The sequence below is a fragment of the Emiliania huxleyi genome (assembly GCF_000372725.1).
Source record: "Emiliania huxleyi CCMP1516 chromosome Unknown EMIHUscaffold_18, whole genome shotgun sequence".
NCBI classification, from domain to species: Eukaryota; Haptophyta; order Isochrysidales; family Noelaerhabdaceae; genus Emiliania; species Emiliania huxleyi.
In genome coordinates, this window is record NW_005200784.1 from 1,030,156 (window position 1) to 1,056,196 (window position 26,041).

General features: G+C 67.8%; 8 protein-coding genes across 8 annotated transcripts; 4 read left to right on the forward strand and 4 right to left on the reverse strand.

The window, feature by feature from the left end:
* Positions 1-2,798: 2,798 nt before the first annotated feature.
* Positions 2,799-3,035, forward strand: EMIHUDRAFT_352918 (hypothetical protein; the record flags this gene model as incomplete). Its single annotated transcript, XM_005783554.1, has 1 exon — positions 2,799-3,035. A coding segment is annotated over one exon (237 nt), but the record flags the coding sequence as incomplete, so codon positions are not given.
* Positions 3,036-5,556: 2,521 nt separating this feature from the next.
* On the forward strand, positions 5,557-6,060 carry EMIHUDRAFT_309694 (hypothetical protein; the record flags this gene model as incomplete). Its single annotated transcript, XM_005783555.1, has 1 exon — positions 5,557-6,060. One exon carries the CDS (start codon positions 5,557-5,559, stop codon positions 6,058-6,060), a length of 504 nt encoding a protein of 167 aa, XP_005783612.1.
* On the reverse strand, positions 6,040-10,061 carry EMIHUDRAFT_449697 (hypothetical protein; the record flags this gene model as incomplete). Its single annotated transcript, XM_005783556.1, has 7 exons — positions 6,040-6,072; positions 6,549-6,771; positions 6,808-6,965; positions 7,063-7,155; positions 7,292-7,714; positions 7,872-8,592; positions 8,887-10,061. The coding sequence occupies 7 exons, from the start codon at positions 10,059-10,061 to the stop codon at positions 6,040-6,042; spliced, it is 2,826 nt and encodes a 941-aa protein (XP_005783613.1).
* A 588-nt stretch (positions 10,062-10,649) lies between these two features.
* Positions 10,650-12,431, reverse strand: EMIHUDRAFT_203341 (hypothetical protein; the record flags this gene model as incomplete). The annotated part of the gene is made up of 2 exons (XM_005783557.1): positions 10,650-11,207; positions 11,307-12,431. 2 exons carry the CDS (start codon positions 12,429-12,431, stop codon positions 10,650-10,652), a joined length of 1,683 nt encoding a protein of 560 aa, XP_005783614.1.
* A 1,282-nt stretch (positions 12,432-13,713) lies between these two features.
* Positions 13,714-15,009, forward strand: EMIHUDRAFT_203342 (hypothetical protein; the record flags this gene model as incomplete). Its single annotated transcript, XM_005783558.1, has 3 exons — positions 13,714-14,267; positions 14,412-14,469; positions 14,596-15,009. The coding sequence occupies 3 exons, from the start codon at positions 13,714-13,716 to the stop codon at positions 15,007-15,009; spliced, it is 1,026 nt and encodes a 341-aa protein (XP_005783615.1).
* A 769-nt stretch (positions 15,010-15,778) lies between these two features.
* EMIHUDRAFT_415328 (hypothetical protein) lies at positions 15,779-17,816 on the forward strand. Its single transcript, XM_005783559.1, has 6 exons — positions 15,779-15,905; positions 16,036-16,170; positions 16,240-16,504; positions 16,792-17,080; positions 17,172-17,301; positions 17,373-17,816. Exons 1-6 carry the CDS (start codon positions 15,800-15,802, stop codon positions 17,741-17,743), a joined length of 1,296 nt encoding a protein of 431 aa, XP_005783616.1. The 5' UTR covers positions 15,779-15,799; the 3' UTR covers positions 17,744-17,816.
* Positions 17,817-18,425: 609 nt separating this feature from the next.
* EMIHUDRAFT_434438 (hypothetical protein) lies at positions 18,426-19,381 on the reverse strand. Its single transcript, XM_005783560.1, has 3 exons — positions 19,130-19,381; positions 18,998-19,108; positions 18,426-18,925 (listed from the first exon to the last, which is right to left on the reverse strand). Exons 2-3 carry the CDS (start codon positions 19,029-19,031, stop codon positions 18,504-18,506), a joined length of 456 nt encoding a protein of 151 aa, XP_005783617.1. The 5' UTR covers positions 19,032-19,108; positions 19,130-19,381; the 3' UTR covers positions 18,426-18,503.
* A 918-nt stretch (positions 19,382-20,299) lies between these two features.
* On the reverse strand, positions 20,300-22,178 carry EMIHUDRAFT_203346 (hypothetical protein; the record flags this gene model as incomplete). The annotated part of the gene is made up of 2 exons (XM_005783561.1): positions 20,300-21,205; positions 21,576-22,178. 2 exons carry the CDS (start codon positions 22,176-22,178, stop codon positions 20,300-20,302), a joined length of 1,509 nt encoding a protein of 502 aa, XP_005783618.1.
* Between the last annotated feature and the right edge of the window lie 3,863 nt (positions 22,179-26,041).

Here is a 26,041-nt window from a genome sequence, read left to right on the forward strand (position 1 = left end):
TCGCCGCCGCCTCCGCCCTCGCCGCCGCCTCCGCCCTCGCCGCCGCCTCCGCCCTCGCCGCCGCCTCCGCCCTCGCCGCCGCCTCCGCCCTCGCCGCCGCCTCCGCCCTCGCCGCCGCCTCCGCCCTCGCCGCCGCCTCCGCCCTCGCCGCCGCCTCCGCCCTCGCCGCCGCCTCCGCCCTCGCCGCCGCCTCCGCCCTCGCCGCCGCCTCCGCCCTCGCCGCCGCCTCCGCCCTCGCCGCCGCCTCCGCCCTCGCCGCCGCCTCCGCCCTCGCCGCCGCCTCCGCCCTCGCCGCCGCCTCCGCCCTCGCCGCCGCCTCCGCCCTCGCCGCCGCCTCCTCCCTCGCCGCCTCCTCCTCCCTCGCCGCCTCCTCCTCCCTCGCCGCCTCCTCCTCCCTCGCCGCCTCCTCCCTCGCCGCCTTCATCCGGCCCGCTGGATGCGCTTCTCAGCTCACCGGCCCTGGATGTGAGGTTGCCGACTGCACTCCAAGTGCTCCAAGATCTGCCTGAGAGGAACGTGTGTATAGGGATCCTACCCCCAGTATCGTAGTCTTTGTTAGTATCGAGGTCTCGTGAGTTTTGGCACTGATAAATTCGCGCGACTCGCGGCGAGCCGAGCCAGGCCACGGCGCTCGGCCTGCCTGCTGAGAGAAGACCTTCCCGGACGGCAGTGACAAGTTACCCGACATCAATCGTCGACGGCAACCTCGAGAACTGCGCCTCCAAAGTCGCCCAGATTCGCCTCTCGCGGCGCGCTGAGTTATTAGTATCGGTCGTGCGCCAGCCGGCTCTGCTCCACAGCAGGGCATGCCTGACTGGCTCCTGCTAGCCGTGCGTCCTGGTGGCATCCATAGCCAGCTCAGGTGGCCTCAGGAGGTCGCCTCGCGCACGACGCGGCGTCGCACAGCACCGCTCAGCGTTACTACCGAGTTAGTATCGTCGACCCAGAGAGACTGCTCTTCTGTAGGTGGAGCCGACAAACGCCGGCCGGGTCGGCCCCGCCGCCCCCATCGCCGCCGCCGGGGCGGCGGCGGCCTCGGCGGACCATCCGGCGCGCCGCGCGCCCGTCAGGGAGGTATTCACCACTCCTGGCTCCTCACCCCGCCACGCCTTCGTGCGGACGCCGTGGCACCCACCTACCTCAGGCGCCGCTCGGACTCGGTTGACGGCCACCCAAGTGCTTGGCTCGTGCCAAGCCGACCGGCAGGCGATTCCCACTCACTGCTAGGCTAATCTCGGGCTGTCCGGCGTCAGTGTGGTGCCGTGAGGGGCGCCGCTACTCTGTTCACGTTCACACCTCGTAAACCCCATAACCCCGACAGTTCACCCTTGGGTACCCCGCCCCAGCTGCCCAGGGACGACGGCAAGAAACCCGAGGGTGAACCCCGACAGGGGGTACGGTAGTGGAACATATAAGTTGAACCTTTCCCGCTTTCCAAATGTTTTTCTTCTTTCTGGCATGAGCGGCATGAGCGGCGCCATCCCAACCCAGCTCGCCGACCTGGCTCGGGGCGACCTGGCCTGGCTGCGCGCCTTCCTCTCCGGGCAGGGGACGCGCGGCACGTCGCTCGCGGCCCAGCTCGACGCGCGGCACGACACCGAGAAGCAGGACACGCTGCTCACCTGGGCCGCTCGGCACGGGCAGGCCGAGGCGGCGCGGCTGCTGCTCGAGGGCGGCGCGAGCGTCGGGGCGACGACTGGCCGCGGCGCTTCCGCGCTGTATATCGCGTGCCAGGAGGGGCAGATTGAGTGCGCCCGGCTGCTCCGCGAGGCTGGCGCGGCGACCGATCACGCAGACGCTGAAGGCTGCACGCCGCTGTACGTCGCGAGCCTGCAGGGCCATAAGCAGTGCGTCCGGCTGCTTCTCGAGGCGAGCGCGGCGGTCAACCAAGCCAAGGAGAATGGCGTCACGCCGCTGTGCATTGCGTGCTACAAGGGCCACGTCGAGATCGTCCGGCTGCTCCTCGAGGCTGGCGCAGCGGTCAACCAAGCGATGAACGGCGGCGCCACGCCGCTGCTCATCGCGTGCCAGCAGGGCCACCTTGAGTGCGCCCAGCTGCTGCGCGGCGCTGGCGCTGACATCAACCAAGCGATGAACGACGGCGTCACGCCGCTGCTCATGGCGAGCCAGGAGGGCCAGCTCGAGTGCGTCCGGCTGCTCCTCGAGGATGGCGCGGCGATCGACCAGGCCGATGAGCAAGGCGCCACGCCGCTGTTCGCGGCGTGCGAGGACGGCCACCTCGAGGTCGCCAAGCTCCTCTCCTCCTACGGCGCCTCCCGCGACGATACGCCCTTCGGCACGCCCGAGGAGGTTGCAATCGAAGGAGGCCACGCCGACCTCGCCGCCTGGCTGGTCGCCAGCCGCGGCTGGACGCCGCTCCAGCATCTCGAGGCGTGCCCGAGACTAGCGGCCGAAGGCGTGAGCGCGTTGTCCTCACGCCCATTGCCCCTCTTCCGCAGGCGCTCACCGTCGAGCGGGCGCGGGCGCTGCTGCGCGGCGGCGCTGACCCGCTCGCCGGCGCGCCTTCTTCCCTCGAGCGGGCGCGCGTCCTCTGCTCGTGGGGCGAGTCGGATCCGACCGCTGCGGCCGTCGGTTCCACAGTCGAGATCCGCTCTCTCGTCTCGCGGCCCTCGATGAACGGCAAGGTCGGCGTCGTCGTCTCCTCCAACGCTTCGACGGCCCGCTTCGGCGTGCGCGTGGCGGGCGAGGCCAAGGCACTCGCACTGAGGCGCGCACTGCAATGGCCTCTCCTAGACTCGCCGGATCCTCTCTGTGACACGCCTCTGCCCTCCCTCAGGCCGGCCAACCTGCAGCCAGCGGCCGAGGCGGTGGAGGTGGGCAGGCTGGTCCTCAAGGCGGCGGAGTGGTCGCCGCAGTCCCACGAGCTCTTCCCGGAGGCGGCTCGCAAGCGGGCGGTCGAGGTGATGCGGCTGGGCTACCTGGTCGCTTGGGACGAGGAGCGCTTCGACAGCCGCGAGGGAGCGGCTCCAGAGCTGGCGGACGTCTGGCGCGGCTGTGTCCTGCCAAGGGTGGTGGTGCGATGACTCACTCGATCCGCACGGGGTTTTCAGTGAGAGGGCCGAACCCCCAGCAGGGGGTCTTGCCGTTGCCCCTGTGCGGTCGCGTCTCTTTAGCTTTCCTTTCTTTTCTCTCGCCGTCGCCCCCGAGGAAGCCGTCGCCCGCGCCTTGCCTGAGACAGATCTTCTTCTTCTTGCCTGTCGCGTGAATCGTGTTGTGCGACCGCCTTTTGCTGCTGAGAGGTTTCGTCTCTTTACTCAGCCAGTCCCGTGCCCAGTGTCGTAAGACGGAGTTTGTTTTTTTCCGGAAACTCGAGATATGCGCCCTCGCGCTCCTCCTGCCTTACAGCTGCCCAGCTGGGAGGAGGCGGCGCACGAGTGGCTAGCCGCCGCCGACGGGGACGTCGACGCGCCCATTGGAGATGTGCTCGGCTCGACCGTCCTCATGGCTGCGGCGGAGCGCGGGTACACGCGGCTCGTCGAAAAGGCGCTGCGCCGCGGTGCAGCGGTGGACAGGCAGAACAGGTGCGGCCTCACCGCCTTGATGAGCGCCGCCATGGAGGGCCAGCACGCCGTTGCCGCTGCGCTGCTGGCCCACGGCGCCGCGCCGCACCTGCAAGACCACGAGGGCAAGACTGCGCTGATGTACGCCGCCTCGCACGGCCGTGTCGAGCTCATATGGCTGCTGTACCAGCACGGCGCGGAGGTCAACCATCAGTCCGCAGCCGGCCTCACCGCACTGATGCTCGCCGCCGCCCACCACGAAGGGCGTGCCCTCGACGCGCTGCTCCTCATTTGCAAGGAGAGAGACCTTGCGGACAACGACGGCTTCACCGCGCTCATGGTCGCCGCCCACAGCGGCCACGATCAGGCTGTCGACGCGCTGCTGCGGGGCGCCGGCTCGGACTGCGACGTAAACCGGCAGGACTGCGAGGGGTCGACCCCGCTGATGTGCGCCGCCGCGATCGGCCACGTGCTGACAGCCCTCGTGCTGCTTCGGAACGGCGCAAGCGTCGACATGAAGGATGGCAGAGGACGGACCGCGCTGATGGCCGCTGCCGCCGCCGGCCACGAGCAGGTTGTTGACGTGCTGCTGCAGTACCGCGCGGACGCCAGTCTCGAGGACCTCGACGGCCACACCGCACTGGCGGTCGCCAACCTCTCCGGACACGCGCGTGTGGCCGACATCTTGAGAGGTGCTGAGCGCAGCCCCGACGGGTCCGGCGTCTCGAGCGGCGAGGCGGCTCTGGACGCCGCGGGCACTCTCCCGCGGCGGTGGTGGCGCGGCGGGGCGAGCACGATGGCGGTGGTCGCGCAGCTCCGCCCGCAGACGCCGCTGCCTCCTCCTACGCACGAATCGCGGGAGAGGCGCGTGGCGGAGTGGAGGGACGCGTACGCGAGGGAGATGTACATCTGGGCGGCGGCGGCAGAATCGCGTGACAAGGGAATCGCCGAGGGCATGGCCGGCCTGAGCCTGCTCCGCTTCCGCCCCGGCGAGCGTGTGCTGTGCAGGGCCAAGCTCCACGACGAGTTCAAGGCTGGCCGGGTGACGCAGGTTAGACCGGCCAACTCAGCGGCGCTGGGCGCGCACTACCAGGTGCAGCTCCTCGAAGGCGGCTCGTACGTCTACCCGCGCGTGGACACCGAGCAGTGGATCATCCCCGACGTCGGTCGCCCGTCGCGCGCTGACGGCCACTTGTTGGAGGCGGCGCAGGCGCAAGCCTCCGGCGGGTTCGGCGGCGGCGGGCCACAGGTGCTCACGGCGGAGGAGGTTGCGGCGCTCCTCTCGCCGGACGGCCAGGTGCTGTTGCGCGACGCGGCCGAGGCGTTCGGCTTGAATCTGGACCTCTCTCGTCCGGAGACGTTGCTCGAGGGCTTTATAGTTCGCCGCCAGGCGGCGGTGCTCCGCGCCGGAGAGCCGCTCTACTCGCCCGCGCGCATCGTCAAGGTGACCCCGGCGCCGCCCACGCCACTCTCCTGTACGGAGTGGCGGCTCGACCCGGCGCGGGAGTGGCGGCTCGACTTGATGACCCTCGTCGACGGCTCCGAGATACGGAGCGAGCCGCAGACCATGCCGTGGTACCTCTCCAACGCAGACGGCGAGGAGGAGCTGCGCATGTGCTCGCTCACCGTGAGCGCGGCTGGTCTGGTGCACACCCCACTGATGGGCGGACAGGGCAATGGACACCCGACCACGGTCGAGCTCGGGCGGGCGCTCTCGTGCGGCGAGGGCGCGGACCGGCTCAACCATCTCGTCTTCACGTCGAGGACGGGCGTCGCGGCGATCGACAAGTGGAGGGAGCTGCTGCGCGAGGCGGGACTGTGCGAGGATGAGCCCGCGGCGGGAGAGGACAGGCTCGTGGTTGTGGGCCACTACAGCGCGCACGCGAACATGTACGAGCGCTTGCACGGCGCCGAGGCGGCGCTGGTCGACTTTCTGAACGAGATCACGAACTCGAACCTGAAGGAGGAGGAGGCGGCGGTCTGGCAGCGCTGGCTCGTGGAGCTGTACGACGCGTGGCCCCGCGGGCGGCGGGAGATGGCGGTGGCGTGGCTGCGGTGGCTGGTCCGGCCCGAGGAGCGGCAGAGGGGCTTTGCGGCGTTATGCGAGTTTGTCGCGCACGAGAATGGGCTCTCGCGCGAGGAGCACATTGCCCGCGACGACGCCGGGCCGTTCAGCCTGGCAAAGGCGGCGTGCGACGCGCTGGTCGGGCCCGTGGGTGAGCTCGTGGCGGACGGCAAGATGGCCGCGCTGCAGGACCCGGCGGCCGAGGGGTGCCAGGTTTGCTTGCGCGAGGTGCGCTCCTGCCGCGAGTGGGCGCAGCTGCACCCGTGTCGGCACTGGCTGTGCGCACGCTGCGTGGATGATTGGGTTGCAAAGGTGGACGGGGAGCGCAGCCGGCCGCAGAGCGGCCGTGACGGTGCGTTGGCCTCCTTGGAGGTGTGCCCGTTGTGCCGCGAGCCGGTTGTGACGAGGAGGCGGGGGCCACTGAACTGGAAGGGGCTGTCTCCCGAGGCGCTATTAATGAATTTTGGAATGTGAGATGTGTATAGACTATAAGTTAACGGGCAACACCCGACAAAACAAAAAGAGAAAAGCTTCCCCCCCCCCCCCCCCGCCGCCGCCGCTGCCGAGCAGTGCAGCGACAGAGTCTCACGGCGTGCACGCGCGAGGTGCAGGCAGAGACACATGACATGCAAGAGAACATAGACCACGGCCGCCATATGTGCGGAGGGCGGCAGCAACAGTAGTGTGATAAGTATTGAGAGTGCAGTGCGGCGCCGGCTCGCAGCGCCACCCCCCCCTTCCCTCGCCACGCCCGAAGCTCAGGGGCCGCGCGCCGCCGACCGGCGGGCGCGCTGCGAGTCTGGCTGGGAGGAGCCCGCCTTCGGCGACGGCGCCCGTGCACGCGCCGCCCCGCGCGTTTCCCGCAGCTTTGCCACGCTGGCGAAGGAGGAACCCGCCCGGCCGGCGGCGGGCTCGGCGGCGGCGGCGGACGCCCGCTGCGCCTCGAGGCGCAGCTGGTCGACCGCCGCGTCGAGCCGCGCCTCAAACTTGGGATCCCGCGGCCGCGACGGGTCGGCGATGCCGTGGCGCTTGGGCTGCAGCCGCCGCATCAGCGCTGTCGCGTCGAGCTCTGTGAGCCCGCTGCCGTCGTCGTCGCCGGGGAGCGGCGGGTGGAGCGCGTCGTGCTCGAAGGTCGCGCGCACGTTGCGAATGGCGCCCGCCGGCTGCTTGGACCATTCGTCAAACCTAAGAGGCCAAAGGAGCGAGTGAGCGTACGCTCACCAAGTGCCACCGCCAGTCTCCGCCTGGTGCCACTGCAGGAAGCGGGCCGACTCGAAGAAGCGGTCGCCGAGCATTGCGACGCACTGGACGCCGGCGCGGTGGAGGATGTAGCCAATGAGGGAGAGCATGCGCCTGTCCTCGCCCTGCTCGGCCGTGGCCTTGCGCGGGCCGCCTAGTTTCACAGGCGGCGGCGTGAAGAGATGTTCACGTCGCGACGGCCTCGCAGGGGCCGCGATCGCCTATTCGCAACTCGACCGTGTGAAGAAGCGCAATAACGACGTGCGGATGGCCCAAGGACCACTCGCCTACTCCCAGCGAGAGGTGTGAAGAGACGCCGTTCACGCGCTCCTGTGGAAAGAGGCAGCTCGCCTGTTTACATGTGAACGTGTGAAGAGACGCCGATGACAACGCACCGCGGCACACGTCACGGGGTCACCTATTCACAGCGAGACGTGTGAAATAACGCCGGTCACATCGCGCCAACCTCGCCGTCGGGGCCCTCGCCGAGCGCGTTGCGCTCAACCGGCGTCACGTAGCAGGCCTGCACAGGCGAGAGCCGGAAGCCGACGATCGAGTCGGGCGCGTCGATGAAGATGAGGCGGCGTGGCCGCCTCCGCGGCCACGCCGCGAGCGCGTACGGCGAGCAGCCGAACAGCTGCGTGCAGACCGTGTAGGCGACGAGCGAAGGCAGCGGCAACGGCTTGCCGTCGGTGCCGATGGCGGCGCCGATCAGCAGCTGCGTCGACGACTTGAAGTCGGGCGCCATCACATGGATGCAGAGCGTAAAGCTGCCGCCCGGGTACCAGCGCGTGAAGACCAGCATGCGCCGGCCGTGGAGGCGGCAGAGCGCGTCGAGCAGCGCAAAGATGGCCGGCCAGCCGCCTACAGGACACTTCTCGGAAGCGTCCTGGACGTGTCACGGACATCCCAAGTGCGACGCCGCCCGCTCACCTATTCACGGGCCCGAGGTGGGTGAGCAGCGGAGCACCGTCTGCGGCGTCTCGAGAAGGGAGACGCCGCGCACCTATTCACACGAAGAGGACATGGACAAAAGCGTGTCCAACCAGGAGGTGCACGGCGGCGAGAGCGCCCGTCGAGCCGCCGTCCTTGGACAGGTAGAACTCGACGTAGGTCGGGTCGACCGCCTTGCCGTTGATCACCAGCTCGAGGTGGCCGGCCAGCGCGGCCGCGAGCTTTGCGACGAAGCGGTCGAGCGACGGGTCCAGACCGGACCCGTCGACGTCGGGGTCCGCCTCGACGCGCTTGCGCACGCTGCCCTTCTTCTCGAGCGCCGCCTGCAACGGCGCGAGGTTGAGCAGCAGCTCCTTGCCCGCGGCGGACGACGCCGCGCCGCTCTCGAGGCAGGCGAGCAGCTCGACGCCGTCGAAGGGCGCCTCCGACTCGCGCCGCATCGGCGCTGAGAGCTCCGCCAGCATTGTCTTGCAAATGTGCGCGTGCGCCGCCGGGTCGAGCGTGGTCGTCCGCTTCCTCGTGTGCGACGCGATGCGCCGCTGGAGCTCCTTCTTGGCCTCGTCGAGCCCACGCCGCATTGCGTAGCCGCTCGAGAGCCGCTTGAGCAGCCGCGCCCAGCGGCCCGGGTTGGCGTGCAGCGCCTCGAGCCGCGCGGCGAGCACAGCCAGCCGGAGCCGCTCGCGGCAGACTGGTCCATTCCAGGTGCCAATCCCGATCTCGTCGAGCTGCTCGAGCTCGAGCTGCAGCTGCGCGTCGTCTGGGTCCTCCTCAGACGGCGCCTCGAACGGCACCTCGGCGGCGGGGGCAGCGTCGCTGCTCGAGGCGAGCTTGGGCATCTCGCCGTCGCGAGGCCGGGGCACGCGGCCCGCAGCGGCTGGCGGCGCGGCTGGCGGCGCGGCGGGCGGCGCGTCGGGCGGCGCGTCGAGGGCCTCGAGCGGCGGCTCGGCGGCGGTGGCAGCGTCGCTGGTGGAGGCGAGCTTGGGCATCTCGCCGTCACGAGGCCGGGGCACGCGGCCCGCAGCGGCTGGCGGCGCGGCTGGCGGCGCGGCGGGCGGCGCGTCGGGCGGCGCGTCGGAGGCGGCGGAAGCCTCTGCGTCGCGGTCGTACCGCCCGGCAAACATGCCGTACAGCGAGCGGCTCGCCTCGAGGTCGTCGAGCTTGGTCAGCGTCCCGTGCAGTGCCGTGACCGCCGGATGCGCGAGCAGCGCCTCGCGCGACAGCGGCTCCGCGACGCCGCGCCGCAGCAGCGACTCGACCTCGTCGTGCGCCAGCCGCAGCGCGCGCAGGATGGACCCCTGGCGGGCGTGCAGGACCTTCTCGACTGCGGCCGCGTACTCCTTGGGGCAGCCGTCCGCGAGCAGCCGCGCCGCCATGTTGCCGCCCAAGGAGAGCAGCTCGCGCAGCGCCGTGAGCGCTGCCGCGGCGCCGTCCACCGGCTGCTGCGCCTCGCAGACGAGCGCCTCGAGCGCCGCCGCGCGGAGCTGCCACTGCAGCGCGACGGCGGCGGCGCGCTGCGCCAGCACCAGCCCGCCTTCGTCGCGGTCGAAGCGGCCCGCGAACATGCCGTATAGCGAGCCGCTCGCCTCGAGCCCATCGAGCTTCGCCAGCGTCCCGTGCAGGGCCGCGACCGCCGGATGCGCGAGCAGCTCCTCGTGCGACAGCGGCTCCGCGACGCCGCGCCGCAGCAGCGACTCGACCTCGTCGTGCGCAAGCCGCAGCGCGCGCAGGATGGAGCACTGGCGGGCGTGCAGGACCTTCTCGACTGCGGCCGCGTACTCCTTGGGGCAGCCGTCCGCGAGCAGCCGCGCCGCCATGTTGCCCCACCCTTGGCCTCCTTTGCTGACTCCCAAGGAGAGCAGCTCGCTCAGCGCCGTGAGCGCTGCCGCGGCGCCGTCCACCGGCTGCTGCGCCTCGCAGACGAGCGCCTCGAGCGCCGCCGCGCGGAGCTGCCACTGCAGCGCGACGGCGGCGGCGCGCTGCGCCAGCACCAGCCCGCCTTCGTCGCGGTCGAAGCGGCCCGCGAACATGCCGTATAGCGAGCCGTTCGCCTCGAGCCCATCGAGCTTCGCCAGCGTCCCGTGCAGGGCCGCGACGGCCGGATGCGCGAGCAGCGCCTCGCGCGACAGCGGCTCCTCCGCGACGCCGCGCCGCAGCAGCCGTGCAACCTCGAGTTGCGCCAGCCGCAGCGCGCGCAGGATGGACCCCTGGCGAGCGCGCACGAGCGCCTCGCACGCAGCCTCATACGAATCGGTGCAGCCGCCCGCGAGCAGCCGCGCCGCCATGTTGCCCCACCCGTTGCTGCCAGACGCGAGCAGCTCGCGCAGCGCCGTGAGCGCCGCCGCGGCGTCCGCCACCGGCCGCCGCGCCCCCGCCTCGAGGCGCACGAGAGAGGCTAAAGAAGAGCTCGACTCAGCGGTTCCGTCTCGGCGCAGCCCAGCGGCCTCGTTTTTGTCGCGCACGGACTTGACGTACTCCGATTGAAGCCGCTTGCTCTGAGCCTTTTGTGCCGGCGTCAACCTCTTCTGAGCTGCTTTACCCAGAGCGCACCAACGCTGCATCGGCGGGACGCCCGAGATGCTGCAGTGGCGGCGGCAGGTGGGAGCCGGCGGGAGAGTTTATCGGGAAGAATTACCGAAAGCGCGGCTTGGAAAAGGAAGAGGGAAAAAAGAAGAGCCCATTGACGGGCGCGCCCTGGCAGCTCAGCGCAGCGTCTCGTCACAGAGTCTCACACTCGCCTCACGGTGAACAAGCGAGCGGCGCTCCTCGTCTCACTCGGTCTCTCACAACGGCATAGTTCTTGCTGCGCCAAGCGACTCGTCTCGCTTTGCTTCTGAGAGACAGCGCTGAGCCACAATATGTCTAGCACGGTATTAGAGCGGGGTCATCCAGCGCCCTGCCGCCAGGTGCCCCTTGATGGCGGTGTGCGAGAGGCGCGAGTAGTTGAACTCGGTGCGAACCGGATAGTCGACCCACGCCCACGGGTTAGATCCGCTCCAAGCACCCTGCCGGAAGCGCCTTTGCGGCCAGAAGACGCTGCCCGCCTTTGGCGTCTGCTCCGGGCACTCGCTGCCACGTGGCGGCGGGACCGCCTGCTTCGGCGCCAGGGCGGGCAGATCGACCGCCGGCGGGCATGGATGCGGCTGGTCTGGGCTGGCGGCCGGCTCGACTGCGGCGCAGTACTCGCAGCGGAGGGGCGGCGCCGTGCAGCTCGGCCGACGGACGCCCGTCGACGGTGCGCGCCACTTGTTTGGCACCGAGGCGTCGGACATGTATTTGGCCGCGCCTTCCGGGGCCCCGAGCAGCGGATAACGCCAGCGCGAGATGCGGTGGGTCTCGCTCGGCCCTGCGCTCGAGCGGAGGGCTGCCGTCACTGGGCTCGAGGAGGAGTAGTGCAGGACGCACTCATCGCGCGGGTGCGCCGCCTCCACCTGCGGCCCAGGAGCGGCAGCATCACGGCGGCGGTGACGGGCGGGGCGGCGGGCGAACCGCTGCCGTGGGGTGCAGGGCGGAGGCAGGGCGGCCTCCACCTGCCTGATGCCGTGCGTGGCGAGGTGCGCGAGGAGGAGGCAGTACTCGTTCGGCCCGTGCCGCGGGCGGCTGCTGCGCCACTCGTTCCACGGGGCAGCAGAGCGGTTGGACAGGCGGCACGCGGCGTGGCACTCCATCTCGCGCATCGCGCGGAGCACGCCCCAGCGCGAGCGGTGGATGAGGAGGTGGCGGTCGTTTGCGGTGAGGACGACGTCCTCGCCGGCGAGACCTCGAGCCAGCCGCTCGACCCGCGGGCTCGCTCGCCAGAGCACGTCCGGGCGCGAGCGGAAGATGTAGTCGTAGGCACCGCCCGTCGCCGCCTCGTGCCGCTCTACCAGCTCGGCGCAGGCGGCCCACTTCTGGAACTGGCGGGTCGTCTTTGGCGCGCTGCCGCAGGCGGCGGGCGGCGAGAAGTCGTCCACCACCAGCCTGGTCGCGCGCGGTGCGAGCGCCTCGAGCGCGTCGCGCAGCTCGCACGGCGATGTGACCCGCTGGTCGTTCCACCCCGAGGCGGCCGCCGCCGTGAGGGAGCCCGTCGCGAGGACGAGGAAGAGTTCGTGCCGGCCGTCCTCCAGGAGGTGCTCCCGCACCGAGCGCCACACCGCTGGATGTGCAAAGGTGCGCGCCTGGCCGGCGAGGCAGACGGCGACGCGAATAGCCCGGCGGCTCCGCGCCGCTGCGTCGGGAGGCGCCTCTGGCGAGCCCGCCCGCCACAGGGACGGCGCCAGCCACGGCACATCGTCGAGGCTCACACGCTCGCTGCTGCTGGCGCCCGCGATGGCTGGCAGGAGGCACCTTGCGGTGCAGGGCGCGCTCAGGAGCTGGCCCGAGCGCTCGTGCTGACCGCCGTCGTCGCCGAGAGAGCACGCCTCTGCAAAGAAGCGCTGCAGGCAGCACGATCGGCGGTTCGAGAGTCTTTTACTCGCGAAATGGCTGCCTTTGGTGGTCAACGGCTGGCGTATCACGCTGAACCCCAGGCAGCCGAGCGTATTGGCGCAGGCGTCGCAGCACGCAGCCTGAGACGTGAAGGGCAGCGAGGTGAGGCACCGATTGCCGCTCGTCGAGGGCGCAGCCGACGGCGGCGGCGGCACGCAGCTCTGGCTGTAGCAGGTTGCGTTTTCCATAGCAGAGGGAACTCCTCGAGCTTTGGCGCGATTCTGTTCCCAAAATGGACGCACGAGCCTTCCTTCACGGATACGGGATTTCCACTGGTTCGTCCTCCTCGGAGTCGTCTTCCCCGGCTTCCTTCCGCTCGGCTCTACGTTCGGTACGTTCGGCGTGGCTCACCCTCCATGCTGTGAACAGACGCTTTATCCACCCTATATTCTTCTCTCTCTCCTCTGCCGTGCCTTGGTCTTGAGAGAGAGATCTCTGTTGTGCGAGGCGTGAACCGCGCCATTCGCTCTCACCTGGCAACCCTGTCTGCACGTCTCGCGCGCGCGTGAACAGGGCTCCAGGCCCCAAATGACGTGTGAGTGTTAGATTTGTTTGGTCTTGTCGTTGTTTCGCATCCATGTCTGCATGGCGATCGAGGCTGCCTTCCCCACTACCTGCAGTTCACTCGTCACCTCTCCTGCGAGCTCCCCTCTCTTTCTTTCGGGTATGGAGTCCGTGAGTGCGGGCAGCGTGCATGCAGGCAATCACGGGCGCTATTTTGTCGTACTCCTCTTCGGCGAGCGCTCCAAATCTAGACCCCATTGCCTTTAAGGAGCTGCCCTCGCGCGTCTCAGGAATATAGCTGTGTCTTTTGAGTCAGGCGCCGCCCGTTCAACTCTTGCTGCCGCCCTCGCCGCGTGTTTGTCAAGCTTTCGCATGAAGTAACGCGCCTCTTCCTTATTTCCAGCGCAGCTGCCGCTCAGTATGTGCGCCAACGACGCCTGTGGTGGCTCGCTGTCTTCTTGTTTCCAGTCGTCCCAGTCTCTCAGTTCCCCGCGTCTCCTCCTTGCCTCGCGCGCCTCTTTTGCGGCCTCATCCCTAGCCGCCTTCGCTTGCACGCTCTGCATCCCCAAAACGCACTCCTCGTGGCGGGGCCCCTCATTCCCCGTTTCTTTTCCCCCTCTAGAATACGCCTGTGGTGTGCCCCATGTGGCACCCCGACCTGTTGTCTCACCCTGGCCCCCAAGATCGTTTTGGTCGTCACATTGTGGCCCCCTACGAGCTACGTCGTCAAATGTCGCCCGCCTGTCCTTCCCCCCATTCTCATCTGGCAATCTCATCTTATTTTAAGGGGCCAGTTGTGACGGCTTCAGACAGCACTTGGAGCACTTGGTCTTGGAGTGCAGTCAACCAGTCATCAGCCTCACACCCAGGGCCGGGGAGCTGAGGAGCGCACCCAGCGGGCCGGATGATCGGGATCGGGTTGCGGGCAAGAGGGGACCGGAATTTCTTCTTTCCCTCAGGGCGAGGATGCAGGAGCAGTCGCGATGCAGTCGCGCACGCTTCGTGCCGCACATCTGCGTCGGCGGCGAGCTGTGCCCCACCCACGCCTCGGAGGCCGACCTGGCGCTGCTTCGGTCCTTGTCCGATGTGCAGGACGACTTCCTCGACGGCTTTGACTGGGCCGCGCTGGCGGCCGGCGGAGGGAAAGGAGGCACGTTGCTCGCCTTTCACAAGTGCCGCGGCAAAGCCTTCGTGGTGAAGGAGCTGTCGCCGTCGGACCACGAGGCGCTGCTCCGGCTCGCGCCCGCGTACGTGGTGCACGCCACTCGCCACAGGGACACGCTGCTCGCGCCCTTTTTCGCTCACTTTCACCGGCCGTCCACCGGAGTGCACTACGTGGCCATGGGCTCGGTGCTGCCGGCGCCCGTGGCGGCGGTGGCCGCCGCGAGTGCGCCGAGCGTCTACGACCTCAAGGGCACCGCCGACGACAAGACGCTGCTGTACGAGGGCGAGAAGCGGCGCGACGTGCACAAGCGATTTTTTAATGTGGGCATGCGGGTGTGCGACCTGGCGTCGCGGAAGTGCTGCAGTCCGTTCGCGGCGGCGGCGGACGTCGCGGCGGACGCGTGGGCGCCGGGCCGGCGGCAGTACGCGGCGGGGAAGCAGCACGCGCGCGACGTGCGCTTTCCGCTCACGGCGCCCGCGTGCGCGTGGATGTGCGCGAGGCTCGAGTCGGACGCCGCCTTCCTCCGGAGGCACAATTTGATGGACTACTCGCTGCTGGTGCGCACCTACCGCCTGCCGCCGCCCGGCGCCGCCGCCGACCCCGCCCTCGCCGCAGCGCACGAGGCGGCGGCGGCGGCGGCGGCGGCGGCGAGCAGCTCGGGCCGGCCGAGCCTCGCGACGGAGCTGGCCGACGGGACGGTGTGGCTGGTCGAGGCGGGGATCATCGACTACCTGCAGGAGTGGACGCTCTCCAAGCGCGCCGCCCGCTGCCTCAAGTGCATGGAGCGGCCGCCCTACAAGCACAAGTCGACCGAGCCGCCCCCCTACTACGGCGACCGCTTCGTGCGCACCCTCGGCAAGAAGTTCACGCCGGCCGGCCGCAGGCCGGGCGAGTGGCGCGGCCGCTTCCCGCTCGACGCGGCGCTGCCGCCGACGGGCGTCGCGCGGCGCCGCGCGAGCAGCAGCTGGGACGGCGAGCAGAGCTCGCCCTTCTCGCTGCTCCGCGCGGCGATTGCGGGGCTGCTCGGCTGGATCGCGCGGTGCAGGAGAACGCCAAAGGCGGAGGCGCGGAGGGCGGCGGCGCGGTTGCTGAACTGATGATGTGTGATGCGCATGGGGCCGCGATGAGTGGTTGGCGTTCTCCCCCTGGACGACGTTCTGTGATCTGTGATCTTTGTCGTTTGTGAGGGTCCGCCCGCAGGCGCATTTTGTGTACCGAGGCGGTGCCCGGTGCCGAGCGCAGGCAGTGCCCACAGGTCCCTGGGCGAGGGTGGTACTGTGGTACGCCTCGGTACCACCAGGTATAATCCAGGAGCTCTACGGTACGAGCGAGCTACACAACGTAGATCTAGATTGAACCCGGTGTAGATGTCAGCGACTCCCTTTTTTGGCGTGCACTTTATCTACATCTCAATGCGAATGGGTCGCACTTCAGTTGACAGTTCACGAAGTCTCTGAGTAGATCCGATTGTATGATAAGAGAACAGAGGGTGCGTTGATGTGCGAGAAAGAAGAAACACGGGGGCCCTGGCGGCAGGTTTTTTCTTCCGTCTTCCGGGAGTGCTGAAAGAAAGAAAAGGCACATACCAGGTAGGGCTGGGTCGAGGACAGACACGTCCCCACCTTTGCAGGATTTTGCAAAAGCGAGAGGGGGGGGAAGAAAGAAAGAAAACAGACAACCCAAGGGAGGGAGGGGAGGACGGCACGCCGCCACCACACAGGGATTTTAAGGAGAGGTGTGTGATGCGCTAGAGGGAAAAGGTGATCGGCTCGGTTTTTCTTCCACTGAACGTGTTGCGCCGGCGCGTTGGCGAGTCGCGAGTGACATTCCAGGATGGGAGTCCCAAAAGGCCCGATGCGGGTGCCGCTGGAGCTTGGCGCCAAGCTGATGTGCCGTTGGCGCGGCGAGGAGTACAAGTCGTGCGAGATCATTGAGCGGAAGCAAAAGTCGCTCCCAGACGGCACGACCGACCCAAGCGGCGAGTGGGAATACTGTGCGGACAGCACCGCCACGCGCGCGCGAAATCGCAACACCCGCCCGCGCGCAGCTCTCTCCCTGCGGCTCCAGCGCGCGCGCCGCGTCCTCGGCCGCTCGACGCGGAGCCCCCCCCCCCCCGCCCCCAGATGTGCACTACGAGGGCCTCAACCGGCGGCTGGACGAGTGGGTTGGGCTGGAGCGGTTCGACCTGGGCTCCGTCAATGACGACGGCAAGGTCACGCGCAACTCGACCAACAAGCGCAAGCACGAGCACGAGGCGCGTCGCGGGGGTGTGGCGCGGGAGACGCTCGAGCGCGGCGTGTGGAGAGGATGGCGTGTGGAGAGGATAGTGACCGCGGCCGGGCGAGGGCAGGGCGATGGCTGGCGTGCGAGCGGGCGGTGCGTGTCTGACGCGGCTGCCCGTGTGCGCGTGTGCGCGTGTCAGGAGCACGAGGAGGAGGGCGAGCTCGACCTCGCCACCCTCAAGGAGCACGAGGAGGCGACAAAGGTCAAAAACATCTCGCGGATCGTGATGGGCAAGTGGAAGATGGAGACGTGGTACTTCTCGCCCTTCCCGAAGGAGTACTCCAAGAGCGAGATGCTCTACATCTGCGAGTACGACCTCAACTTCTTCGCCAGACGCGAGCAGGCGCCGCACCACCCCCTCCCTCCTTGCCTCTACGCGCCACACGCCCTCACTCGCCCCTCCCGCCCATCCCCTCCCGCCCACCCCCTCCCCGCCCACCCCCTCCCCGCCCACCCCCTCCCCGCCCCGCCGCCGCGCAGCTCGACCGGTACATCCAGACCAAGTGCCGCTACTTCCACCCGCCCGGCGACGAGATATACCGAGAGACAAAGGTCATCAACGGAGAGGAGCACAACATCGCCATCTTCGAGGCGAGACACACACACACACACACCGCCCTGCCCACCACGCCCCTCCCGCGCCCCCGGCCCGCCTTCCCCGACCCCTTTCCCCGACCCCTTTCCCCGAACCCTTTCCCCTCCCCCCCCCTCCCCCCGGGGGGCGTGCAGGTTGACCCGCAGTACCAGCGTGCCTACTGCGAGAACCTCTGCCTGCTCGCAAAGCTCTTCCTCGACCACAAGACCCTCTACTACGACGTCGAGCCCTTCCTCTTCTACATCATCACCGAGGCCGCCCGACCGACACCAATCCCCGCCCCTCTGCCCGTCTCCGCCATCCCTTCCCACACCCCAGCCCACACCCACACGCCACAACCCACCCCCCTCCCCACCCCCCTCCCACCCCTCTCCCCCGCAGGTCGACTCGGACGGCGCCCACATGGTCGGCTACTTTTCAAAGGAGAAGGTGCCCTCGCTCGCCGAGGGCGGAGGCGAGTACAACCTTGCCTGTATCCTCACCCTCCCCTGCTACCAGCGGCGCGGCTACGGCGAGCCGACGGTCGCCCTCCCGCGCGAGCTGCTGTGGACGGCGCCTCTTCACGGGTCTGGCTGTGGACAGGCAAGCTGATGATCGCCTTCTCGTACGAGCTCTCGCGCCGCGAGAGCAAGATGGGCACGCCCGAGCGGCCCATCTCTGACCTCGGCCTGGTCTCGTACCGCTCCTACTGGGTGTACGCGCTGCTCGAGATCCTGCACAAGCACCGCGGCTCCATCTCGGTGCAGGAGCTGTCCGAGCGGACCGCCTTCCGCACCGATGACATCGTCAAGACGCTGCAGGCCTTCAACCTGATCCGCTACTTTGGAGGGCAGCACTCGATCCTCGTCACGCCGAAGACGCTCGAGCAGCACTACACTAACGCAAAGCCAAACTGGATCATCGACTCGACCAAGTTGAGGTGGACGCCCTATCACGAGCGACCAAAGAGGTGACCGGGGCCTAGCGTAGGGCTAGGCCTAGGGGAGAGAGGGCGCAGGTGTGCGAGTTTTTTCTTCGTTAGACGAATAAATAAAATAAATAAAACGGACACCTCTACTAGGAGATGGGTAAAAAGGAACAGGTCCCCGCCCTGGCCCCTGCGGTCTTTGTGCAGGGTTCTTTGTGGGTGTGTGGTCGGCGACTAGCCGGGGTCGTCCTCCCGATGGGCGGGGACTAGCACTAGCCGTCTTCCACATGGTCCCAGACGAAAGATAGAATGCTTTTTTGTCGTTTGTGCATCCCGCCCCCGGGCCCCGCCCCCGGCCCCGGCGGGTGGAGAGGAGGCAGGCGCTAGGCGGAAGCCGGAGCGGAGATAGATAAGAGATATATAATTGATTTATGGGGGGTGTCGGGTGTTAGCTGTGTTACGGCGAGCTCTATCTCTCTAACCTCACCGATCGCCGAGGTGTAGAAGTATCGAGCCGCCGGGAAAAGGCCCCCCCAGCCCCCAGCCCCCCCACGCCCCACCCCCCAGCCCCCACGCCCCAGGGGCTCGGTAGCGCGCGTATATCGCGCGCACAACACCGGGCTCCTCCGGGGAGAGTATGACACAGCGCGCGCGCGCCACAGAAGAGAGACCCCACAGGCGCGCAGGGGAAAGGGAGTGTCGGCTATGCCTATGGCGAGAGATACCGCTCACACGCACGACGTATGCATTTAAATAACTAAGCCGTTAAATAACTAGCCCTCGCCCGCCGGCCAACACGCGACCTCTCATGCGTGTATGAACCAGTCAAAGTTGGGTCGGGGCGGGTCCCACTTCTCCTGCGGGACCTCTCCCTCCCTCGCCACCGGCGAGTACCACTTCGGGAGGTTGTCTCCAGGCATGTACCTGTAGTCAACGAACAGCTCCTCGTCGGTGATGTCGCGAAGCGCCACCAGCACCATGGTGCGCGTCTCCTGCCGCGCGTCAAACGTGAGCGGCGCCGTGTCATACCAGGCCACCTTGTCGATCGAGGCAGCCGCCGCGGCCGGCATCGCCGCCACGTCGCACACAGCAGGATAAAACATCACGTTTGGCTGCCTCCCCTTTGGCGGGTGCTGGCACAATGGGCCGGCGAGCAGCGTGCTCTCATCCGATCCGTCCGAAGTCGCGCCCGACGTCTTGCCGTTGATGATGTAGCCATCCGGCATGACTAGGAATTAAGTTGAGAGGTTACAGGTGGGTTAAAAGCGGGCGATCGGCGCGAGCTGCGGGGCGGGAATGCCGAGTGCGTGGGCGGAGCCCGGGTCTGTGAGCATCAGCTTCACGCGTCCAACTAAGGGGCCGTACACAGGGCCGTGGTAGAAGCAGACGATCGCTCCGCGCGGGCAGCAGCCCTGAACGAACGCGCCGTCGCCAGAGCTTGCGCCAACAGTCGACAGCTGCCTCGTCACACGGTAGACGGCTGCGTCGTCATCTGAAGACGCCTCGGACAGCGCAGCAGCAACCGCGAGCCGGATGTTGTCTGCATTCTCTCGCTTGAGCTGGGACAGCAACGTCGGAGCAACGGCAGCAGCGCTCGATGGGCATTTTGGCAGCGAATGAGTGGCAACTCAGCACGCGTTCTCCTCGAAGCGCTGGTGGATGCCCAGGCATGCGTCGATGCGCTCAAACGAGAGTGACTCCTCAACGTACCGAGCAGTGAAGTACGTGGCAACGGCGCCGCCGGCAATGGTCGCGGCGCGCGTACGAAAGCTGTGCGACATTAGACATTAAAGGTCTCTTCAGCAGGAGAGGAGAGAGGAGAGGAGAGAGGAGGCTGAAACTGAAGCCGCCGGATACCCGAATAGGAATTCCACTCGGCGCCGGACGCAAGGGGCGGGGTCCCGTGTCCGGCAGGGGCACCGGCAGGCCCCGGCCGGGTCAAAAGTGGCCGCTCCCGGGCCGCCGAGCGTGCTTTTGCCGGGCCGGTTTTCTCCTCGCCGGGCCCGCCTCGCGCTCGCGCAAAACGGGCCCGGCAAACCCTCCTGTCCGGGCGGCTGTGAGTGAGCGGGCCGGCCTATGTGCCGCAGACGGGCCCGGGCAGGACGGTTTGCCGGGCCGGTTTCTCCTCGCCGGGCCCGCCTCGCTCCTCGACCTGCTGGTTTGGGCGCTTCGGCCCGGGAGAGTGGCAAGCCGGGCCCGGCAAGCAGCGCGCGGGCCGGGCCCGGGAGGGGCAAGCCGGGCCCGGCAGGGCGCGCGGGCCGGGCCCGGCACGGGTCCGAGCCGGGCCCGGCAGGGGCCCGAGCCGGGCCCGGCCTGGCCCGGCGCCCCACTTTGCAAATCGACCCGTTTCCCATCCAATATCTCCCACTCGGCCGCGCGGAGGCCCCAACTGAGAGCGGGGCCCGGGGGAGGGGGTCCCTACTGGTCGTGCCCACCCCTCGCACGACCCCGGGCGACAGCGGGGGACCCCGCAGCAGCAAACCCGCCCCACTTACATCCGGCGGCTTCCTACTTGATTTGATGCATCCCAACTGGATTCACCCAGAGCCGAGCGTGCGGCGTTCACACGCCGGCGCCTCTGGCCCTGCCCGACCCTTCTTTCTCACCCCTGTGAACAGTCCTCCGCCGTCTCTGCGCGGCGGCGGTAGAGCTTCACTGTGTGCAGCACAGCGTCTGAGCACTCGCGCCGCGACGGAAAGTAGAGGTACGAGGCGGGCCGGCCGAGGGAGGCGGCGCACCTCAGCTTCTTGATAAACCCATTCGGCCATCGCTCGGGCTCCCCGCCGCAAAGCACGGCCAGGTGATCCAGGTTGCGGTATCCCGCCTCCGCGAGGCGAAAGGCGTCCTCCACCTCGGGGCTCCACTCGCGCGCCCGCTCCACCTCCGCCGATTGCGCGTCGGGGTGACCGGCCCGCCGTAATGGCCGTCCCGCTCTCCTCCGGAGGCCGCTCCCGTGCTTGACGCGCTCCGACGCGGCGGCCGTCCCGATCGGCATTGGCGTTGCGATGAGCAGCCCTTCCGACGCATCCGGCACCGAGGGCGAGGTCGCGGCCGCTCGGGGCACCGGGAGCATTGCCACCGACTCCCTCCTGCGAGCACCAGCATCCGCCCTCTTGCACCGCACCACCTGCGGCGGCTCCGTCGGCAGAGAGGGGCCGCGAGAGGGCGCGATGTGTAGCACGCGACGCTTGCACGGCGCGCTGCGCTCCAGCGGCAGCCCGTGCTCAAACTCGGGCCCGGAGAGAGCCGGGTGACGGCACATTGCGCGGCGGCCGTGCGCGACTCGCAATACCGGCTCGGCGAGCGGTGCGAAGTTGATGTCGCCTGCGCGCTCGCCTGGGTGCCGGTTGGGCTCGACCCGCGCCAGCGCGCGCCGCGCGAGGACCGACTCGATGCTGGTCGCCATCGCGCGGTGCCGACACACCTGATCGAAGAGACCGTTACAGATTGCGATGTTTTTCACACGACTAGACGGTTTGGCCGGCGCCATGTGGCGCCGGGCCCCGCCCTCCAGGGCGTGGCGCGTCTAGTGCCAGCGACGCAAACGGCAAGTGTTTTGCGACGGGTAGTGTTGGGAGCAACACGACGCCGATCGTTGAAAGTAGCAACCACTCACTCACACACACGCCTCTAACCAACTGGCTCAGTTGAAGAGGCCGCTCCCACAGCTCTCACACCTATCTCTCTGGTACACAATATTGGAAGCGTTGTGAATTGTGGACCATTGGCCTCCTAAAAATCTCTCTCTCAACTCTCTCTATAAGAAGGCAAGCCGTGAAGTTGTCAACCGTCTCGGCGTCGACAACAACTGGAACTCGAACCAGTCGTGCTGCGGGAACGGCCACCCCTCTGATTGCTCTGACAGGCACGCCTTGCACCTCGCCATGGATCCGCGGCAGAAGCCAATCCCGCAACGCTTTCAGGAAAGAGAGGAGGAAGACGCATACCAAAACTGCTCCAATCAGTAGCTCCGTGCGTTGCCTTTCACTGTGTAGGAGTTGTTGCAGCTTCTCGATCTTTGAAGTCTTGTCCTGCAGCAACATTTCCTGCCTCCAAATGTAGTCTAATACGTCATCGCACCTCCGCCATGAGGACGGCCTTGTGCGAGCGCTGTCGTTGAGAACGAAGCGGCCGGAGTGTTCTGTTGCCTTCAAGACATATTTCCTGAGGTAGCTCGTTCCCTTGATGAGGGCGGTCGTGTTCGTCATGGCCGGGTCGTGCATGTACGTCTGGGCGACGTCCGTCGGACTACGGTCCGCCATCTTTAGCAGGTCTTTGATCGGCTTCAAATCGTCCTCCTTGACGCCGCTCGCGATGTTGGTACGGGCGAGGTCGAGTGTCTCGCTCATGGTTTTGAAGAGGGAAGTCGTGCTTCCCCCCTCGAGCTGCAGATCCCGGCCGGTCACATTCGTGTACGTGTCCCGCTGATACGCAAGGTACTGTCCAGTTGTGGGGAAGTCGGAGCGGCTCTGAATGCGCATGCCGAGGATCGAGTGTGACTCAAAGCGCACGGGGTTGGTGCCGCCGACCGTCGGGAGGAAGCCGAGGAGTGCCAGGAGGATCCAGAGGGCGCCGACGGTGCTGCTTCCGCCGCAGAGAGTGGCGATCGAGGCCAGGCCGTGCGCGTGGGCCGGTCGGGCTCGGTCCTGCGGCGGGCGACCGGGCGCCGCACGGCTGGCCCCGTCGGCCGAACGGCGCCGCCGAGCGGCCGGGCGCTTCGGGTTGGGCCCGCCGGCCGGCCGGGCGCCGGCTGGCATGGTCGGCCGGGCCCCCGGGAGGCAGGGGCGGGCGCGGTCGGGGGGCCGCCAAATCGACCAAATCGAAGTGGGGCGCCGCGATTTTGGGCTGCTACTTTTTATGATAGGGACAAACGGCGGCGGCGGCGGCGGTGCTCTTCGGTCCCCGCGGGCGGGAAGCCCCGCGCATAGGACAACAACGTCTGTCCCACACACGCACAGACGCGCACATACGTCATGCTCGGGCACCCCCCACAGTGTAGTGGTGTGAGTGAGCACACACACAAGAGACAAGTAATTAGTAGAGTGCAAACCTGCCTTGGTTGGCGGGTGAGGGTCGTAAGAATCAAAGCCTCTTGGTGCCAAACGTGCTCAAGCGCGTCGATGAGAGACGGTCTACGCTCGAGGGAGTTAGCGAAAATCGCACGCGGGCAGAGGGGAGACCGAGGCTAGGACCGAGGCCTCCGGCACGTCCGGCGCACGGGAGTTGATCGTTGCTTCGTTTTTCACGACAAACGACAAAACTTTTTTACAGACTTTGTTATTGAGAAGAAGATACCTCCTATGGCGCTGCGCGCTGGTCAATGAGAGGTTGAGGTGCGAGCCCTGGATGGGTGTGGTGTGTGTGTGGGGGGGCACAGACCTTGTTAAGAATTTAAACAAGACAACTCTCTCTCACAGCAGACCAGGCTCGACACCGGCGCGGACTGGCACGTGCTGGTACTAGAGAACACAGGCACCCCTTGAGAATTTTATCGCGGACTTGTTAAAGAAAGAAAATACACAGACAGTTCCGTCGCTAGGGGAAACCCGGTACAACCCTCGGAGACCCGTGTTTACTTTACGGCCCCCTCCCTGCGAACGCGCACCCCCAGGGTCAGGGCTCTCTAGCCCGCAGCCTGATCCCGATCATCCCCGGCCCGCTGGGTGCGCTTCATACACATAGCTCCCCGGCCCTGGGTGTGAGGTTAATGACCGCACTCCAAAAGTGCTCCGAGATGATGCCCCCGCCATAGGGCCTAGCTAGTTCATAGACCTTGAAGAGAGAGTTAGAAGAAGAAAACACCTCTGCAAAAGGTGTGAGCCTTCTGACGGCACTTCCATTTGGCACCGGATATCAGACAGTTCACAAGATCACAACGCCACGGCATTCACTGGGATAACGAATTGTGGCAACCTTTGCTCAGAAACCCTGCTACGTCGCTGCTGCCCTCCTCGTTCCCTCCTCGTTCGAAGGGTCCCGTACCATGCGGAATCGACCCTATCCAGTGCTCAAGTGCTCACGATTACACGTGCGAACCTCCCCACCGCCCCGACCCCCCCCACCCCCTTGCTCCCCTCCCCCCCTCGGGAGGGCCGAAGAGAGGCGCCCGTGGGAACCCCGCAATTCCCTCCCCCCCTCGGAGGGCCGGACTGAGGCGTCGAGGGCCCCGCTCTTTCCCTCACATAGCGGCCACTCTTCGGATCGCTGGTCGAGCGACCCGGGGGATGCCCCGCGCGCCTGACCCAGGCGCGAGAAACGAATCTGCGAGGCGCGGCCGCTCATGCGGCCCGATGGGGAGGGGCGGGGCGGACTACGGGGATCGGCTTCTTACACCGCCTTTCCTTGCAGCGAGCCCCCTCCAACCCACCCGCGCTAGGTCTCGGGGGACGCAGGGGTCACACCCGACGACCTCGGGAACTAGCCGGGGCAGGCAGTCGGAGAAGGGGCAACTCCGTGCGCTGACGGTCGGCCGTCAGAAAACACGCCTGCGTGGATCGCGTCACACCAATCCTCGCTACCCAACGCGGCCAAAGGATATCCACCTCGAGAACCTCGAGAGAAGTGCGAACGGCGCCTGAGTCCAGACCGTCGCAGAGTTTTACGAGCTCGACCACAGGGTCGACACAGGTGTAGGGTGTAGGACTGCAGAGGCGCGCCTTGCCCACAAGGGAGAAATATCACCCGCTGCCGCTCGAGCGCCTCTCCCGCGCCTTGCCTTGTCGCAGGTCACAGATGGCTTCCAACGAGCCCGTTCCCAAGTACGCCGAGGCGCTGGAGGAGGAGGCTGCGCCCGAGGTGGTGGTGGACACCACTCCAGCGTCCGGCGAGATGCGGGCGGCAACGGAGTACCCGCCGTCAAAGAAGGAGAGCAAGGCTGACGCGCTGGCTCGGCGCGAGGCGGACGAGGCGCTCAAGCTCGCCATGTCCGCCACGTCTGCCGCCAACAAGGCGCTGCACCGCGCCCTCAATGCCAACCGCGGCAAGGATCCGCCGGGCGAGGTTGGCAACGGCGAGATGACCGTTCCGCTCGCGCGAGTCAACACCGCGCTGGCCATCAAGGAGCGCGAGCTGCGCGAGGAGTCGGAGATCACCTTCTCGGGCAAGCTGTGCGGCGGCCTGATGGCCGACATCAAGAAGCGGGCGCGCGTCTACGTTTCGGACTGGCGCGCGCCGCAGCGCGAGGGCCCACCGGCCCACCCCTCCGACCGCCTCCCTCCGTGCGCCCCGCCGCCGCGCCGGCCCACCACACACCCACGCCGCGGCGCCCGCGCACAGGACCGACGGCTTCCAAACCAAGACCATCTCCGCGACCGTGCTGCTCTACTTCGCATGCCTCGCGCCCGCCATCGCCTTCGGCGCGCTGCTCGAGAAGTTCACGCACGGCGACATGGGCGCCATCGAGGTGATCGCCTCCACCTTCATCTGCGGCACCCTCTTCGCCCTCTTCGCCGGTCAGCCCCTCCTCATCCTCGGCGGAACCGGGCCGGTCGCCATCTTCGAGTCCATCATGCACAAGGCGCGCACCACCCGCCCAGCGCGCGCCCCCGCCGACGCCTCCCGCGCACCTCGGCGCGGCACTCGCGCTCGCCGCCCTCCCTCACCGCCCCCCGCGCACAGGCGGCCGAGGGCTACCTCGGAGTCCCCTTCCTCGTGGCCCGCCTCTGGACCGGCGTCTGGATCTCGATCATCCTCGGCCTCTGCGCCGTCACGGACATGTGCTACCTCATCAAGTACATCACGCGCTTCACCGACGAGATCTTTGCGGTGCGAGCCCGCCCTGCCCCACCCTCCTCTCCCCGCACCTCCTCCCCCGTCCCTTCCTAGACACTGCCCCCCGCGGCTGCACCTTGGTGTGCGCCCGCTGCCGGCTCCGCCCCCCCGCCCCCACAGCCCCGCCCCGCCCCCCCGCCGACTCGCGCAGGCGCTCATCTCGTCGATCTTCATCTACGAGGCTTGCAAGGCGCTGCTCTACCCCTTCAAGAAGGACTACGACACCTGCATCGAGGGACAGCCCTGCCTCGACACTCTCAAGGACGCGATTCACGACGCGTCGACCCTCATGTCCCTCCTCCTCCTCCGCCCCGGCACCGCCACAGCGCGGAGCAGACTAGCGAGGGGGCTGACTGGTGCGTAGGTCCCTCCTCCTCGGCCTCGGCACCTTCGTGATGCTGATGGCGCTCCGCTCCTTCCGCAAGTCGAAGTACCTCATGGCGTCGCTACGCACGCTCCTCGCCGACTTCGCGCCCATCGTCGCCATTGGCCTGATGACCTACATCGACCTTCTCGCCGAGGACATGGCGACGCCGAAGCTGCGCATCCCAGCGGGCATCAAGCCGTCCAAGGC